Here is a 13,368-nt window from a genome sequence, read left to right as displayed (position 1 = left end):
TGGCAGCAAGGGTGGAAGGGGCAGACATGGTGGGTAGTCCCAGAGAGCTTGTAGCTTATTAGTCCCTATGCAGATCATGGCTGTGTGACATGACATGCACAACAAGCGTGGGCTGCCTGTGTTGGGGACAGCGGCACAATGTCACGTCTTGCCTTCTGGGAGCCAGTGTGTGAGGTGACCTAGATCTGGTATACCCTCGGCACTGGGGGAAGGAGGGGGCAGTCACTTAGAGCTTTGTCCATGGGCACTGAACTGTGGCTCTGATTCAATAACACAACATCAAGGTGCACAGTCCTCCTTATGCCCTAATATGTGTCCTTCTGCCAATACAGTATCTAGCCTGGATGTATGACATTTGAAAGGCAGTAGTGTTTCTCAGGGTTGTGTAAATGTTGAACTGAGCTAAATGTTTCAAACCACCACCTGAGGCCCAACTTCCCCTATTCTGTGTTTACAGTTAGATAGTGTTACTTCCTCTCTTTAAAAATACACTAGAGGACAGAAACTACCTGATATACACTCAACTCAAGTGATGAGGAACGACGGGATTACGTTTTTTAAGACAAAGGCATGTCTGACAGAAACTGTAAAATATAAGCTCTGAAAGACATGAATTTCTTGGGTCTAGGATATGAACTCCTCCTGTTTTAAACAGTTGCTTGTGGTGGTTTCCTTGATAATTGTGAAAAACCAACAGATACAAATGAATTCTCCTTTTTTTATGTCTGGCAAGACACAGTTGTTGCAGACAGATTACAGATAAATAATTGCGCCATCTGGCGGTCGTTGCTCTACACTTTCAAAAGAGTTTATGAAACATTGTGATGAATACATTGATGATATTTGTCTTGTGGACCTACACATATGCGTGTCACGGTTTATCTAACATTCATTTTTCTTTTGTCAATTTAATTAGTACCGATGGCTTATGTGACGTGGCCTTCCTAGCTAAAGGCAGTTCTCCGCTGTATCCGGAACTAGTTATGGTTGTGTCATGGTTCTTATCGACCGTATTTTGTAGCAACACACTTTCAAAATGACATCCGAAACAGAACCAGCATGTCAAATATTTTCTTTTCAGGACTACAAGTCATCTCCCGACCCCATTTACGAGATTGCAGCTGGATGTTTAGTCCCATCACCTGTCCCCATAGTCATAGATAATGGCTCTTTCCAAACGCGGGCTGGTTGGGCGTGTAAAGGCGATGAACCGGGTGCACCGCGACTGCTGTTTAAATCCGTGGCGGCGAGAAGCAGAGGTGCCGCGCGCAGTGAAACTCAGATCGGCAATGACATCTCCAATCTGGAACCTTTGCGGTGGCTACTGAAAAGCCAGTTTGACCGAAACGTTGTTGTCAACTTTGAGATACAAGAACTCATGTTTGATTACATATTCACACATCTTGGAATTGGCTCGGAGGTGAGTGACTGAAGTTTACGAAAGTAGGTAGGATGACAAATAGGCTACGGTTAAACGAGTAATATTGCTGTACGTTAAATGTAGACCTCATACAAACGAGGAATTCCGGAATATGTTGATTCTTTTGACCAGGTGTGTTCTACCCTGTTGTGTCCAGGGCGGCGTGGAGCACCCCATTGTGTTGACGGAAGCCCCGTGCAACCCGCTGCACTGTCGCCAGATGATGTCGGAGCTGCTGTTTGAGTGTTACCGAGTTCCAAGTGTGTCCTACGGCGTGGACAGCTTGTACAGCTTCTCCTACAACAACGCTCAGCACAGCCTCCCTCCCCCACACACAGGCATCATCCTGTCCTCGGGATACCACTGCTCCCATGTCCTGCCTGTCATCAACGGCAGGTAAACCTGGCCTGTCACTGTGGCTATGGAGGGCAGAGAATAAAACCCTAGGCTTACCGTAAAGAGTCTATCCTCCTCACAAATGGTTTTATTCATTTGGGTGAAGTTTTGGAAATCTGACAAAGTAAAAGCCACATGTTTAATTTAGGAGGAACTCACTCTAGGAGGCCTAGGTGTTTGATTAAAAAATCATCAACAGTCAGTTATTTTCCTTGTGACATACTCTGCCCTGCATGAATGTTGTCCGTACGGTGGTTCTCCAGGCTGGATGCGAGGAACTGCAAGCGTGTGAACGTGGGGGGGTTTCACGCCTCGTCCTACCTGCAGCGTCTCCTTCAGCTCAAGTATCCAGGTCACCTAGCAGCCATCACCCTCAGCCGCATGGAGGAGCTGCTGCATGAGCACAGCTACACCGCCACAGACTACCACCAGGGTAACACACACACACAGACTACCACCAGCGTAACACACACACACACACACACAGCTACAACCAGGGTAACACACACACACACAGACTACCACCAGCGTAACACACACACACACACACACACACACACAGCTACAACCAGGGCAACACACACAACGTATTTAACTGTTTCCTTCTCAAGAGTTGGAGAAGTGGCGCAGCCCAGAGTTCTATGAGCGGGAGGTGCACCGTATACAGCTGCCCTTCTCAGCCAAGGTGCTAGGGGGCGCTGTGAGTGTGGAGGAGCGCCAGGAGAGGAGGGCCCAGCAGCTGAGGAGGTTGCAGGAGATTAACACACGGCGCAGAGAGGAGAAGCTCCAGCAAGACCAACAACGCCTGGATAAACTTCTGGCCATACAGGTGAAGTTCTCGGCTCTATGTCTGTCATTGCAGACTCTTGGCACTCCTAACTGTGTGTGTGTGTGTAGGAGTTACTGGAGGATGGTCTCCTGGATCAGTTCCATAAGAGGCTGGTGGAGCTAAACATGGACTCGGCAGAGGAACTGCAGTCGTACATCTCCAAGCTGGGCGTGGCTGTGGAGCAGGGCAGGCATAGGCTCCTGCACAGTGAGGGGGCCGAGGGCAAGACTGAGGTGAGTGACACACCACCCACACTGGTCTAGTGCCCCAGAAAAGAGGATTTGCAGTATGAGCTATTCAGTCTGCAGCCAGTGGTCTCAACTTGCAGAATTGTTAACTCCGTCAGGTGTCAGAGCTGGAGCATCCAATGGAGGAAGGGGAGGTTGTGGGCGAGGCAGAGCCAGACTTCAGTGAGGACAACACAGAGACGGAGAAGTCGGTGTGCCTAGCACAGGTACGGAAACACACACACACAGCATGGTGCTGGGAACGGCACTGACACAGCAGACCTACACCTGAATCACAACCCGGCCCTTCTCTTCGTCCCGCCTTCTCTTCGTCCCTCCCTTGTCGCTTCACCCCCCCCCTCTCCTCTGTCCAGCCGGTGTTCAACATGGCAGAGTACCACCAGCTGTTTGTGGGCACAGAGCGACTGCGTGTCCCTGAAATCCTCTTCCAGCCGTCCCTCACTGGAGAGGAGCAGATGGGCTTGATGGAGACCCTGGAATACGTGCTGAGCAGGTAAGGGACACACAGAAACACACATCCTCAATCTCAGTCTTACTTAAAAATACACTAATTATAATCAATATCATTTTGTGCTGTGGGATTAGTTGAAGTGTGGATGGCTCTTATCAGTGCTCTTGTCTGTGTGCAGGTACACTCCAGGGCAACAGGAGGCACTGGTGAGCAATGTGTTCCTGACAGGAGGGAACCTGCTGTACCCAGGCATGAAGGAAAGGGTGGAGAGAGAGCTTCTGGCCTTCAGGCCCTTTCAGTCACACTTTCAGGTCGGTTTAAGGATGCTGCATACCTGCTGTAGGCCTGTGTTACCTAGGTCAAATACCTTGTTTACAGACTTACAGCTTATGTCTGCCTAGGTTACTTTGGTTACCCAGAGCCTGTGTCTCAGAAATGTAAAGTCTGGCCTAAAGATGGTGCCACAGCGCTTACTGTGCTGCGCTATTAAGTAGACATGGCCCTGTTCCATATCAACATGAGTTCAAATGGAACCACACCCGGCCTCTCTCCCCACAGGTGACCTTGGCGTCACGGCCAGCCCTGGATGCCTGGTACGGTGCCTGCGACTGGGCCCTGCAGCACCCCCCCGGAGGGGTGGGAGGGGAGGGAGGGGAGGGGGAGGGCTGGGTCACCAGACAGGACTACGAGGAGAAGGGAGGGGAGTACCTGAGCGAACACTCCGCATCCAACATCTTCATCCCCATGCCGCTTGCCAAGCCCACCCCTCGACCTGCCGAAGCACTGTCGGCGCCCGTTCCCCTGGCAACGTCCGCAGTGGCTTCACCCGGTGCTGTGGCGTCCTCCATGGGGGCATCTGTCACCCTCACGGCTCAGTCCTGAGCTGCTCTCTTCAGCGGGTTTATTTGTGTCGTAGACCCATTGTATATGGACCTGCTCTACAGTGTTCCCAACACATGGAGGGGATTACTGGTATTAGTACCAGTATGGTTCAAACAGGGGAAATCCCCACTGTACACAAACACATGTTTGTGTTTGTTTATATCTTGTTTGGATGCAGAGCAGCACCAATGTAGTGCTGACAGATCAATAGGGACCACTCATATTGAATGGTTACTACTGTCATGATTGGTCCAAGGTGCAAGATATAGGCAGTACTACTTGTTGTTGCTGTTCGCCTGTTAAACATTTTATATTTGATCATGTAAATACTGAAGGGTTTTTGTTTGTAGAGAAATTTGTATTTCAGAGCATCGACGGGGTCATGATATGTTGAGGTTTACTTGATCATTTCAGCAGAATGTGAACTCTTCAAACTGCTTTTTCATCTGAAACATGAGAATAAAAGAATATTGTGTGATGGGTGACCCTGTCCAACTTCTCAGCAATGTGCCATAGATGTTGAAATGACATGTGAATGTAAACATGATGTATTTCATTTCCAATGAAAAAAACAATTGTACCACTAGGTGGCATGATTCTAACAGCTCATCATGGATGCATGGATCAGGAAGGTGCAGACTAGGCAGCTAGTTCTGATATGTTGGCAAGGTACATTAGCTTGGCTGCAGGTAACATAAGATCTGTCCACAATGGGTGGTGTGCTTTACCATCCTGTCTATTGCTGTTACTCACTGTAGGCCTTACAGTTTAAGTATTTTGGGCAAGGTATTTTGAGAAAGTAGCAGAGGCAAAGTTGGACCCAGTCTAATCTGAGGGATTTGGATAAACAGGTCAACAGTTGTGCCTAATCCCGACATAGCCTGATCTGTTGTCTGAGAACCAACCAAATGTAAGTGAGGTAGTTTGTTGTAGGTTTGGGGGGGGGGGGGTAGTTAGGAGGAGGAAGGGTGGAGTTGGATGGAGGTGTGTGTGGGGGGGTAGTTTAAAGGAGGAGGGGTTGATGGGGTGCAGCTGCATTGAGCCTCATCTCCCTGAGCAGTGGCAGTAGGTCAGAGTTCCATGCTGAGAAGTAATGCTCTCTGGCAGACACCCTGTCTGCCTGTAGGGCTGGAGTCGCATGCACTTATTGTGATTAGGAGAAGACCAGGGTCTCAGCATGCTGATCTACAATGTCAGGGTCCACTGGTTTACACCCTCTCTGTCACCTAACTGCGAATGAGCTCATGGTCTTTCATCTCATTGTCTTCACTGACATTACCCTCAAAAGTGTGAGGGGAGATAACTGTGTGCTATAAAATATAAAGCACTACTGATAAAGTCACTCCAACTTGTCCTACATGTCTCTGGGTGTCGGGTGCCTCCCTCAGGGAAAGCATTTTGAGTTGGGGGCGCTGAAGGTCAGAGGCAGAGAGGGGGGTACCTTACACGAGTGGGGTGTGGACTAAAGTTTAGAAATGATCTTGGGTTCCGTCAAGTTGTCTGGGCAAGCCTGCTTGACACGGTGCTTCAACGTCTTGCCTGTTGGGCACTAGAGTACAATCCCAGTCTTACACTAAACCCCAAATGTCTCTATCTAAAAAAAAACATTATGTTTATTTAATTGCCATTGCAGTTAAACAATACCCCCCCACCCCCACTACCACCCCCCTACACACACATACCCCCACTCACCCCCTGTGGCTCTGGCCTCTATTATTCTGGTGTCTTCTTGCCCCCTCACCTCTCTTTTGAAGTGTCAGGTCAAATCCTCTATTGTGACCGAGCCTGTCTGAGGACAGGACTGAGCCTGCCCTGACTGAAGGAATAGCAGGCCCATCTACCCCAAACACAACTAACCTCCACCACAACCAAACCCTAGAAAAGATACACACTATGATAAATATGCAGTGTACACAGACCTGTATGGGTACTGTGCATTGTGTCAAGACATCCAAGACTAAGTACGGTAAGACAGATGTATTTTTCAATGCTACAGTTTCTACTACAGAGCCTAACAGCGATCTGGCAGTTCTTTCTTCTGAACCTCTTGCTCTGCCTTCCTGTCAGCAGTGGAAGAAGACCTAGGGCCGCTCAATGGAGACAAGCAGCCTCTGTGGAGGTTTTGGCCTTAGCCCCAGAGCCTGTTTTCAGCCAAGCACTGTCTCTCCACAGGGCTTTCCAGGGGTGAGAGGTCAGAAACAGACCCCTCAGAGTGTCCAGGCTATTACAGTTGTCGAGAGCATGCCAAAATCAACAACTCCATCATCGTCTCACAGACAAAACCCAGCAGGAGTAGCTCGGCAGCTGGAATGCTGCCGCTGCATAACGGCTTTGTCACCGTTGTGGAAAACCAGCTATTTAGAGCGGTGCTTGGTCATGGTTGTGCTCTAGACTTCCCTACTGACTGAGTGCAGCGGTTATCTGGTATTGGGAATGTCCTTATCATGCAGCGTATACTGCAGGTGTGTGCTTTCGCCAAGAGCAGGACAACCTGTGTGCAGCTGCATGGGTCCAGAATCAAACTGGAGAAAGAACATCAACACCACCTTCTGCACCTACGTCAGGTCCTCAGAAAGTCCTATGAAAGGTCTTTATATTCTGAGCTACTCAGAAGGAAGCTGTGAAAGTCAACTCTCAAATCACTTTGTGACCAGTAAAAGGAAGTGATGTATGGTGATGACCAGTGTCATGCTACTGCTGCACCTTCCTCCTTCTCAGTTTCATTAGTTTTTTGTATAAGGGCCTGAATAAGGGCACCTTGACGTAATTAACAGCTTCAAATGCTGCTGACCCTGCTGGCTCCCATGAACCACATGAACTTTGTCCAAATCCTTCTGGTACTAAATAATTTCCAACACCTTTTTAAAGCTGAGTTACAAAGTCCTTTACATTCAAACATAGAACATTTTATTAAAAGTATAATCAAACAATCAGGAAAGTTAAATTAATGAAAAGGAGTGTGATCACAGATTTTTTTAAAGACTACACAGCCAAGTGACGACAGACAGAGACTCATGTCAGAGTTTAAGCGCCCTGGTATCGAAAGTCCAAATATCCTTTGTTCTCAATCTACATTTCAAACGCTAAAAAGCTTTTTTAAACTGCATACTAGTGCAAAGGTGTCCAGAGCCAAGTAATCCAATCAGGGCAACATCACGCAATGCCTGGAACTGGTTCAGTAAAATCTTAAAATCCATTATAAAAGTAACAGCCAAATTAGATGACGAAATTGCGGTGGTGTGGCAGTCTATTTGTTTTGGTTTGGCTGAAGAGGGATTTCTTACTGAGACAAAAATGCCTCAAAGTAGTCCAGACGAGACGAAATAGAAGCAAGAAAGTGAAGAAATTGACTAATCCTGACACACAAAATATTTTGAAAGAATATAATGAAAATGTGACTGTACAACTTTTCCTCTGTCCACAAGTGAAGAATATCTACATTTAAACTAGTTTTGCGCGACCAATGTCGATGGATTGAATGTATTCAAAGGTTAGAAGAATTAGGTAGCCTAAGTTGATTTCAGCCTATGTTAAATTGATGGAAATGTGACATCCACTTGTCCGCAAGCTGTGTATAAATCTAATCGGTTTGCTGGATAAGTCCAGGGGCGTATTGTTTTCAATTGTGGGTGGGCAGTTTTTTAAAATACGTAATTGAAGATGTAGCAAATTAAATATGATTTTCTGAATTATAATGAAACCCCTGAGTAGGGCTATAACTGATTGAAAACATTTTGACCACGAGAAGATCCTATTGATAAATAGATGCGAAATATGGTGTGGTTTCACTTAGGCTCTGATAAAACATCAGTGTGGTCTCTTGCTTCAAGGCTGCGGTATTGTCTTAAACCTAAAATTGAGTAACCTGTTGGCCAAGCAAATCATTAGTGACTTTGAGAGGCGCGGGTTCTTTGCTTTGCTGTGCAGCTGTAAAATCTCCAAGATGCAATCGGAGTTAATTTTAAAGACATTACGCTGCGACACTAAAAAGGTTTAGATGATGATGGCTGTTTTAAAATTAGTTGCTTATAGGATCTAAAAAATGTTGTTAGTTTTTTGGGAGGGTCAAATGAAAAAATGATATTGACAATTCAGCCCTCTTTGTAAATGGCTCTAACTGCAGGAGCTCTTCACTCAATGGCTGGCTCAACCTTTAAAATGGGGTCTTACGGAGTCTGTAACCTTAAAAGGACCTAGGAGTTCTCACTGTTTTTAGCAATACGATGGGGAAATGAGTCAGGAACGTGATTACATCGGACTCCAATGTTTAATCTAGATATCAACGCTTAACAGACAGTGTGAGGACATTAACAGAAAACATGGCGCGTTATATGCTTATTGTGAAAAGGGGCCACCGGTGACTTCCACGTGAAATTCAATATTCGCTTCGGTCGTTAATGTTAATTTCAGCCCTTTATCTTTTTACCCTAATCTGGTGTGCCTTTCATCCATTATTCCAGTGGAAAGGAGACGGACTTCCCGCATGAAAGTTGTAAATTCTACAACATCTGAGATTCTCGCACGATCATGTGTTTTACGAGTTGATAACCCCATTTGGCCAATAGGCACACAATACGTGCACCTCTCCTCTAAGCCATTAAGTAGTTTGACCACATCTTCTCCGTTGTTAAAGTTATCAGAGTGGATAAGGAAGGCTATACCAGAGGATTGTCGACGGCCTCTTTGGACCCGTGTTGTTTGTCCAGTTTTGTCCCTCCATTTCCGCCTTATTCTCCCGAGGGGTTCTTTTTAACACAAGCCAATGTTGTCAAAAGTTCTAATTTTTAGGAAGCCTACTGATAATAAGGCCAAGGACTTACAATGACTTTAAATCACAAGCTGCACAATAACACCCTGCACATTGCAATTTGCACTTTTCTATCGTTCTCTTGCACTATCTGTTTTTTTAGGTTAGATTGTAAATTATGACTACTTATATTTTATTTTGTATTTTTTATTCCCCTTAGTAATAGCTAGACCCCCCTTAGTATTAGCTAGACTTTGCTCCTTTTGTATAGTTAGTCCACATATTTAAGTTTCAATATTCCTATGTGTTTAATGTATGCACCTCCCTGCCAAAGTAAATTCCTTGTTTGTGCAAACATTCATGGCGAATAAAATGCCTTCTGATTCTGATTCTAATACGTTTCTATACATCATTTTTTGTTTTCCTTTTAAGGAACAACAGTGATAACGAAAACAGGGTAGAATATGAACGATCAGCCCGTTACTCAATGAGTTTAGGAGCTTTATATTCAGTGCAATAGGATACATATAACTTGGGCTACTGAAAAAAATGAAAATCAGGTGTCACTTGAAGTAGGCCTACTGGCTTTTTTGTTCACCCCATTCACCCCATCAAACGATGCAACCACTGAGTGTTTTAACAGTCAATGAGGTCCCATTTGCAACAAAACAATTCAGGACTTTTCAAAGCCACTTGTGCGCATGTAGCCTAATGTAAATTTAAGCGGTTTCCAGTGGTGAAAAGAGACTATATCCACTGGTCTCCCGGGACTCGTGTTTGTATGTTTCTCTAGTTTTTGTATGTCTCTCCATTTCCTTCATTCTCCCGAGGGGAGAGGAGTTGGAGAGTTTCTGCTTGAATATGGGGAATATGTTTTTGGGTGCATGAACAACTGATAAATTGTGGATGTATATCTTGCAAACTTCCAGTGAACAACATTTATAAAGTAAACATGATTTTGATGCAGCAGCAGTGTTCGGAAACCCCATAGTAAGTTGTCCCGACATCAGATAGGATCAAAGGCTCCTTACTTTTCCTCTCCCCTCCCTTCCCCCATCTTTAAGCCCCACCCGCACTGAGGACAACAGGTCCAATATAAGACTCCCAAACAAGATTCTGAGTGCATCTGGAAAACACGCTTTACTGGGAGAGCAAAACGGTCCATGATGATTCGCACAGCAATTGATCACGCAAGAAGGCACCCTGGCGTAAGTAAATTTCATTTAGGACAGACATCATCACTATCCTTTAGCCTTCCACGTCAAAAGGAAAACTCAAGAGTTAATTAAAACCAGGAGAATATCTGGTTGTCTTTTTCTATAGCTTTAACAAACAAAAACAACATCACCTCAAGAAGGTTGATGAGGAGGTTTACCATATTCAGCTTACAGAGTTAACATCAACAAAAATTGGTTTTATCAATACGATAAAACCAATTCAAGTTTTAGACCGAAAATTATTAAAAGCCGAGATGCAGAATGCATTTTTAATAGGTTCAGCCTTTGGACAGCGCCTCAAGATATTCAACGGTGTCTGCAGATTACATGTAGTGAACATCCCGCCTTTGTGCCATGTATAGGCTATTACCCTACCTTTTATATATTAAAAAAGATAATTCATGAACGAAATATTTGCTATTTTAAAGCAATGCTTACACCTGTATACCGACTTTTAAAAAGCAAACACTTTCAGAATGGTAATGAAATAATATAATATTATGATGAAACATGTTTTTCTTTTTATGGTAATATTTGTTTTGTAGCCTGTTCTGCTCTCATTGTCAGTTTTTCTCTCTCCATTCCTCAAAACAGAGGTCGCGACCCCGCAAGAAATGACAACTTTGAAACGAAAACGTGAAATCGTGTCTTGGTGATCAAAACATCACGTGATGAAATACAGAAAACGTTCATAGTCCAATACAAAAGAGTCTTGGTTCAACCCCCATTCTGCACGTAGACCGTTCCACACATAACGAATTTAAGTGAGGCGCACGTAGGCATAGGAGTTCATTGAGTTCGGACAGGCCTCAAAAAAGGAGGGCTGCTTACGCCTAGTGGGGGTTATTGGGGTGCCTCCGACATTTCTCTCTGAAATATGAACATTGCGATTGCCTGGCCCATTGATCACTGATGCTTGAAAATTCTAATCATGCAATTTTATGTAAATTGTATTATTTACGTTTCTAATATATTTTCTTTTCAATGTAAGTTCAAATGATTTCTTATTTTATCATGTTCCTGAAGATCTATCCCAACGTTTTAGGTCTTGACAAAGTAGGCTTGGTAATCGGGAATCTAATTTTGTTTTATGTAATCTAAGTTATCTAACATTTAATTCCGTACAGTACTTAAGCAACATTTGATTTCATGCCAAAATGTAATGGATTTACGACTGGACTTTATATCTTAAAGAGGAAAAGGTGTGCAGTGTGAAAAATACAAATAGTTGATGCACAACCTGTCAATGTGCCTTTTTTCCACCATCTCTGCTCTATAGAAAGTGGCACACACTCGGTTGAATATATCAGTCAACCTAGCACTAGGAGACAGCCAGACACACATTGCCTCATGTCATCAGGAGTAACACAGCAAAAACACATCCCTAACAGGTCATGCAATCATACTGTATGTTGACATGTTGACTAAATTTGCTATGGAACTAATTTTTCTCTCCCTCTCTCTCGCTCATCAGCTCATCCCTCAGTTCTTCTTCATCTGTTTGGGAATGGGGGGAGCCTCGATGTATCTGGTTCGTCTGGCGAAGGGACCCCACGTCACGTAAGACCATAACATTTCCTTTTTCCATGTTTGGGCTACAGATGGCTTATGAAACTGTAGCTTGCTATAAAGGGCCTGTCAAAGGGCCTATCATTCAGAGTTCTTAATCTGAGCTCCACAGAGTGCACTCTGGTAGTGTACTCTGTGACCTCTGATCTCTTTCTGCAGAAAGATTCACTTAATAAATACTTATACAAAGACATTTAATTACGTCATGTTTATTGATTGTCAGATTTCCATCACAATGGCTTCTATGCTGAACAAGTTGAACAAGTAAACATAAAGAACCATTGATTATGGTGTCATGCTCCTCTCCTCCTCATCCTGCTCCTCCTGCTCCTCATCCCTCCCCGCCCCTCTCCTCTTCTTTCTTCGCCTTTCACATAGATGGAACAAGACTAAGAACCCTGAGCCCTGGAACCAGCTAGACCCGACCTACCAGTACAAGGTAGTGCACATACCCAGAAACCGGCATACATACACACACACACGCACGTACACACACCAATAGTCAAGAAAAGTGTCAATGCCCTGTAATTTGAAACCATAATTATCTTCTCCCTCTCTTCCCTCCAGTTGGTGTCAATCACCACTGACTACAACAACCTAAAGAAGCAGGGGCCAGAGTTCTAGACGTCACATGCTCCACCAGCCAGGCCCTGATCCAGGGCCAGTTCCACACTCTCCCTTAATGACCAAGGTTGGGATTGGTTGAGGAACAAACAGCTCTCACAGCACCCACTACCCCCCCGAGTGTTGTGTCTGTATATATACTGTCCTTTACTGCATACAGAATATTTTCTAGTGTTGCCCTAGTGAAACCGGCCACAGGTCGTTCCATGTGGACAGAAATGGGTTTCTAAATTGTCTTAAAGTCTTCTGAATTAGCTTGGTGTATCTGCTGTTTTCATAGTGTGACTTTGTATGATGCTGTATGTATCCGGTCAGTGTACCCACACACAGAGCAATCAATTGTTCCATTTTTCTGTGTGTTTGCTTTTCTCTCCTCACCATGGACAGGGCTGTGAGTTTAGCTAATTCACTTATCAAGAACCGTTTGTGTTGTGAGGGAAGCCAGATTGCAGAGGTGCATTCGTAGAGAGATCTTGTCACGGTGCATGTTTAGAGATCTTGTCTGATGTAGTTGACATAGTTTGAATGGATACCATTTAGACAAAATGGAGTGAAATAAAAATTGTTCTTGTCTACGCTGAAGGATGTGGCTCATCTCTCCTCTGTACATGTCGTACGTGAAACAGACAGGTGAACAAAGATGAGTCATCTTTTGTTGTTTTTATGGGCCAGTAGCTGGGTGGTTAGTGTTGGTCCTAAGGAGGAGGCTCTTCATTAGCTGCAGTCTGCAGAGCCTCCTCTACACACAGATCCAGGCCCCAGATAGCACTGCTGGTGCTTTCATCTCCAGGAGCAGGCAGCCGGCTCAGGAACAACAGACACCTGTCACCTGTCACCACCTGAAGGGGAGACAGAAGTACGGACCCCTTACACTCAGAGCCTCAAAGGACTGTCACTTCTGAGTGCTGCCTCTGTATCCCTATGAGAGATCTTTCTCTCTCTGGATGCTTTGCAGTTCATTTAGGCTAATCTCCAAAGACCCACA

The 13,368-nt window shown here is 44.9% G+C and overlaps 2 protein-coding genes across 2 annotated transcripts; both read left to right on the top strand.

The window, feature by feature from the left end:
* The first annotated feature begins 1,026 nt into the window (after positions 1 to 1,026).
* Positions 1,027 to 4,728, top strand: actr5 (actin related protein 5). The gene is made up of 9 exons (XM_084680335.1): positions 1,027 to 1,420; positions 1,578 to 1,816; positions 2,080 to 2,249; positions 2,428 to 2,645; positions 2,714 to 2,878; positions 2,992 to 3,099; positions 3,247 to 3,386; positions 3,523 to 3,655; positions 3,903 to 4,728. Exons 1-9 carry the CDS (start codon positions 1,037 to 1,039, stop codon positions 4,224 to 4,226), a joined length of 1,881 nt encoding a protein of 626 aa, XP_084536461.1. The 5' UTR covers positions 1,027 to 1,036; the 3' UTR covers positions 4,227 to 4,728.
* Positions 4,729 to 10,089: 5,361 nt separating this feature from the next.
* Positions 10,090 to 12,965, top strand: ndufa4l2a (NDUFA4 mitochondrial complex associated like 2a). The gene is made up of 4 exons (XM_084680385.1): positions 10,090 to 10,181; positions 11,665 to 11,750; positions 12,138 to 12,198; positions 12,327 to 12,965. Exons 1-4 carry the CDS (start codon positions 10,137 to 10,139, stop codon positions 12,381 to 12,383), a joined length of 249 nt encoding a protein of 82 aa, XP_084536511.1. The 5' UTR covers positions 10,090 to 10,136; the 3' UTR covers positions 12,384 to 12,965.
* The last annotated feature ends 403 nt before the right edge of the window (positions 12,966 to 13,368 follow it).

Source organism: Hypomesus nipponensis, chromosome 18 (genome assembly GCF_054491055.1).
Source record: "Hypomesus nipponensis isolate SF chromosome 18, ASM5449105v1, whole genome shotgun sequence".
Lineage (NCBI taxonomy): Eukaryota > Metazoa > Chordata > Actinopteri > Osmeriformes > Osmeridae > Hypomesus > Hypomesus nipponensis.
This window is presented reverse-complemented; position numbering and strand designations above follow the sequence as displayed.

Bases quoted from the DNA above. Each gene is read 5' to 3' on its own strand.
- actr5 (XM_084680335.1), top strand. From the start codon at position 1,037: ATGACATCCGAAACAGAACCAGCATGTCAAATATTTTCTTTTCAGGAC. The intron at 2,879-2,991 runs GTGAGTGACACA...TAACTCCGTCAG, and splicing joins GGGCCGAGGGCAAGACTGAG to GTGTCAGAGCTGGAGCATCC. The intron at 3,387-3,522 runs GTAAGGGACACA...GTCTGTGTGCAG, and splicing joins CTGGAATACGTGCTGAGCAG to GTACACTCCAGGGCAACAGG.
- ndufa4l2a (XM_084680385.1), top strand. From the start codon at position 10,137: ATGATGATTCGCACAGCAATTGATCACGCAAGAAGGCACCCTGGC. The intron at 10,182-11,664 runs GTAAGTAAATTT...CTCGCTCATCAG, and splicing joins ACGCAAGAAGGCACCCTGGC to CTCATCCCTCAGTTCTTCTT. The intron at 11,751-12,137 runs GTAAGACCATAA...CCTTTCACATAG, and splicing joins GCGAAGGGACCCCACGTCAC to ATGGAACAAGACTAAGAACC.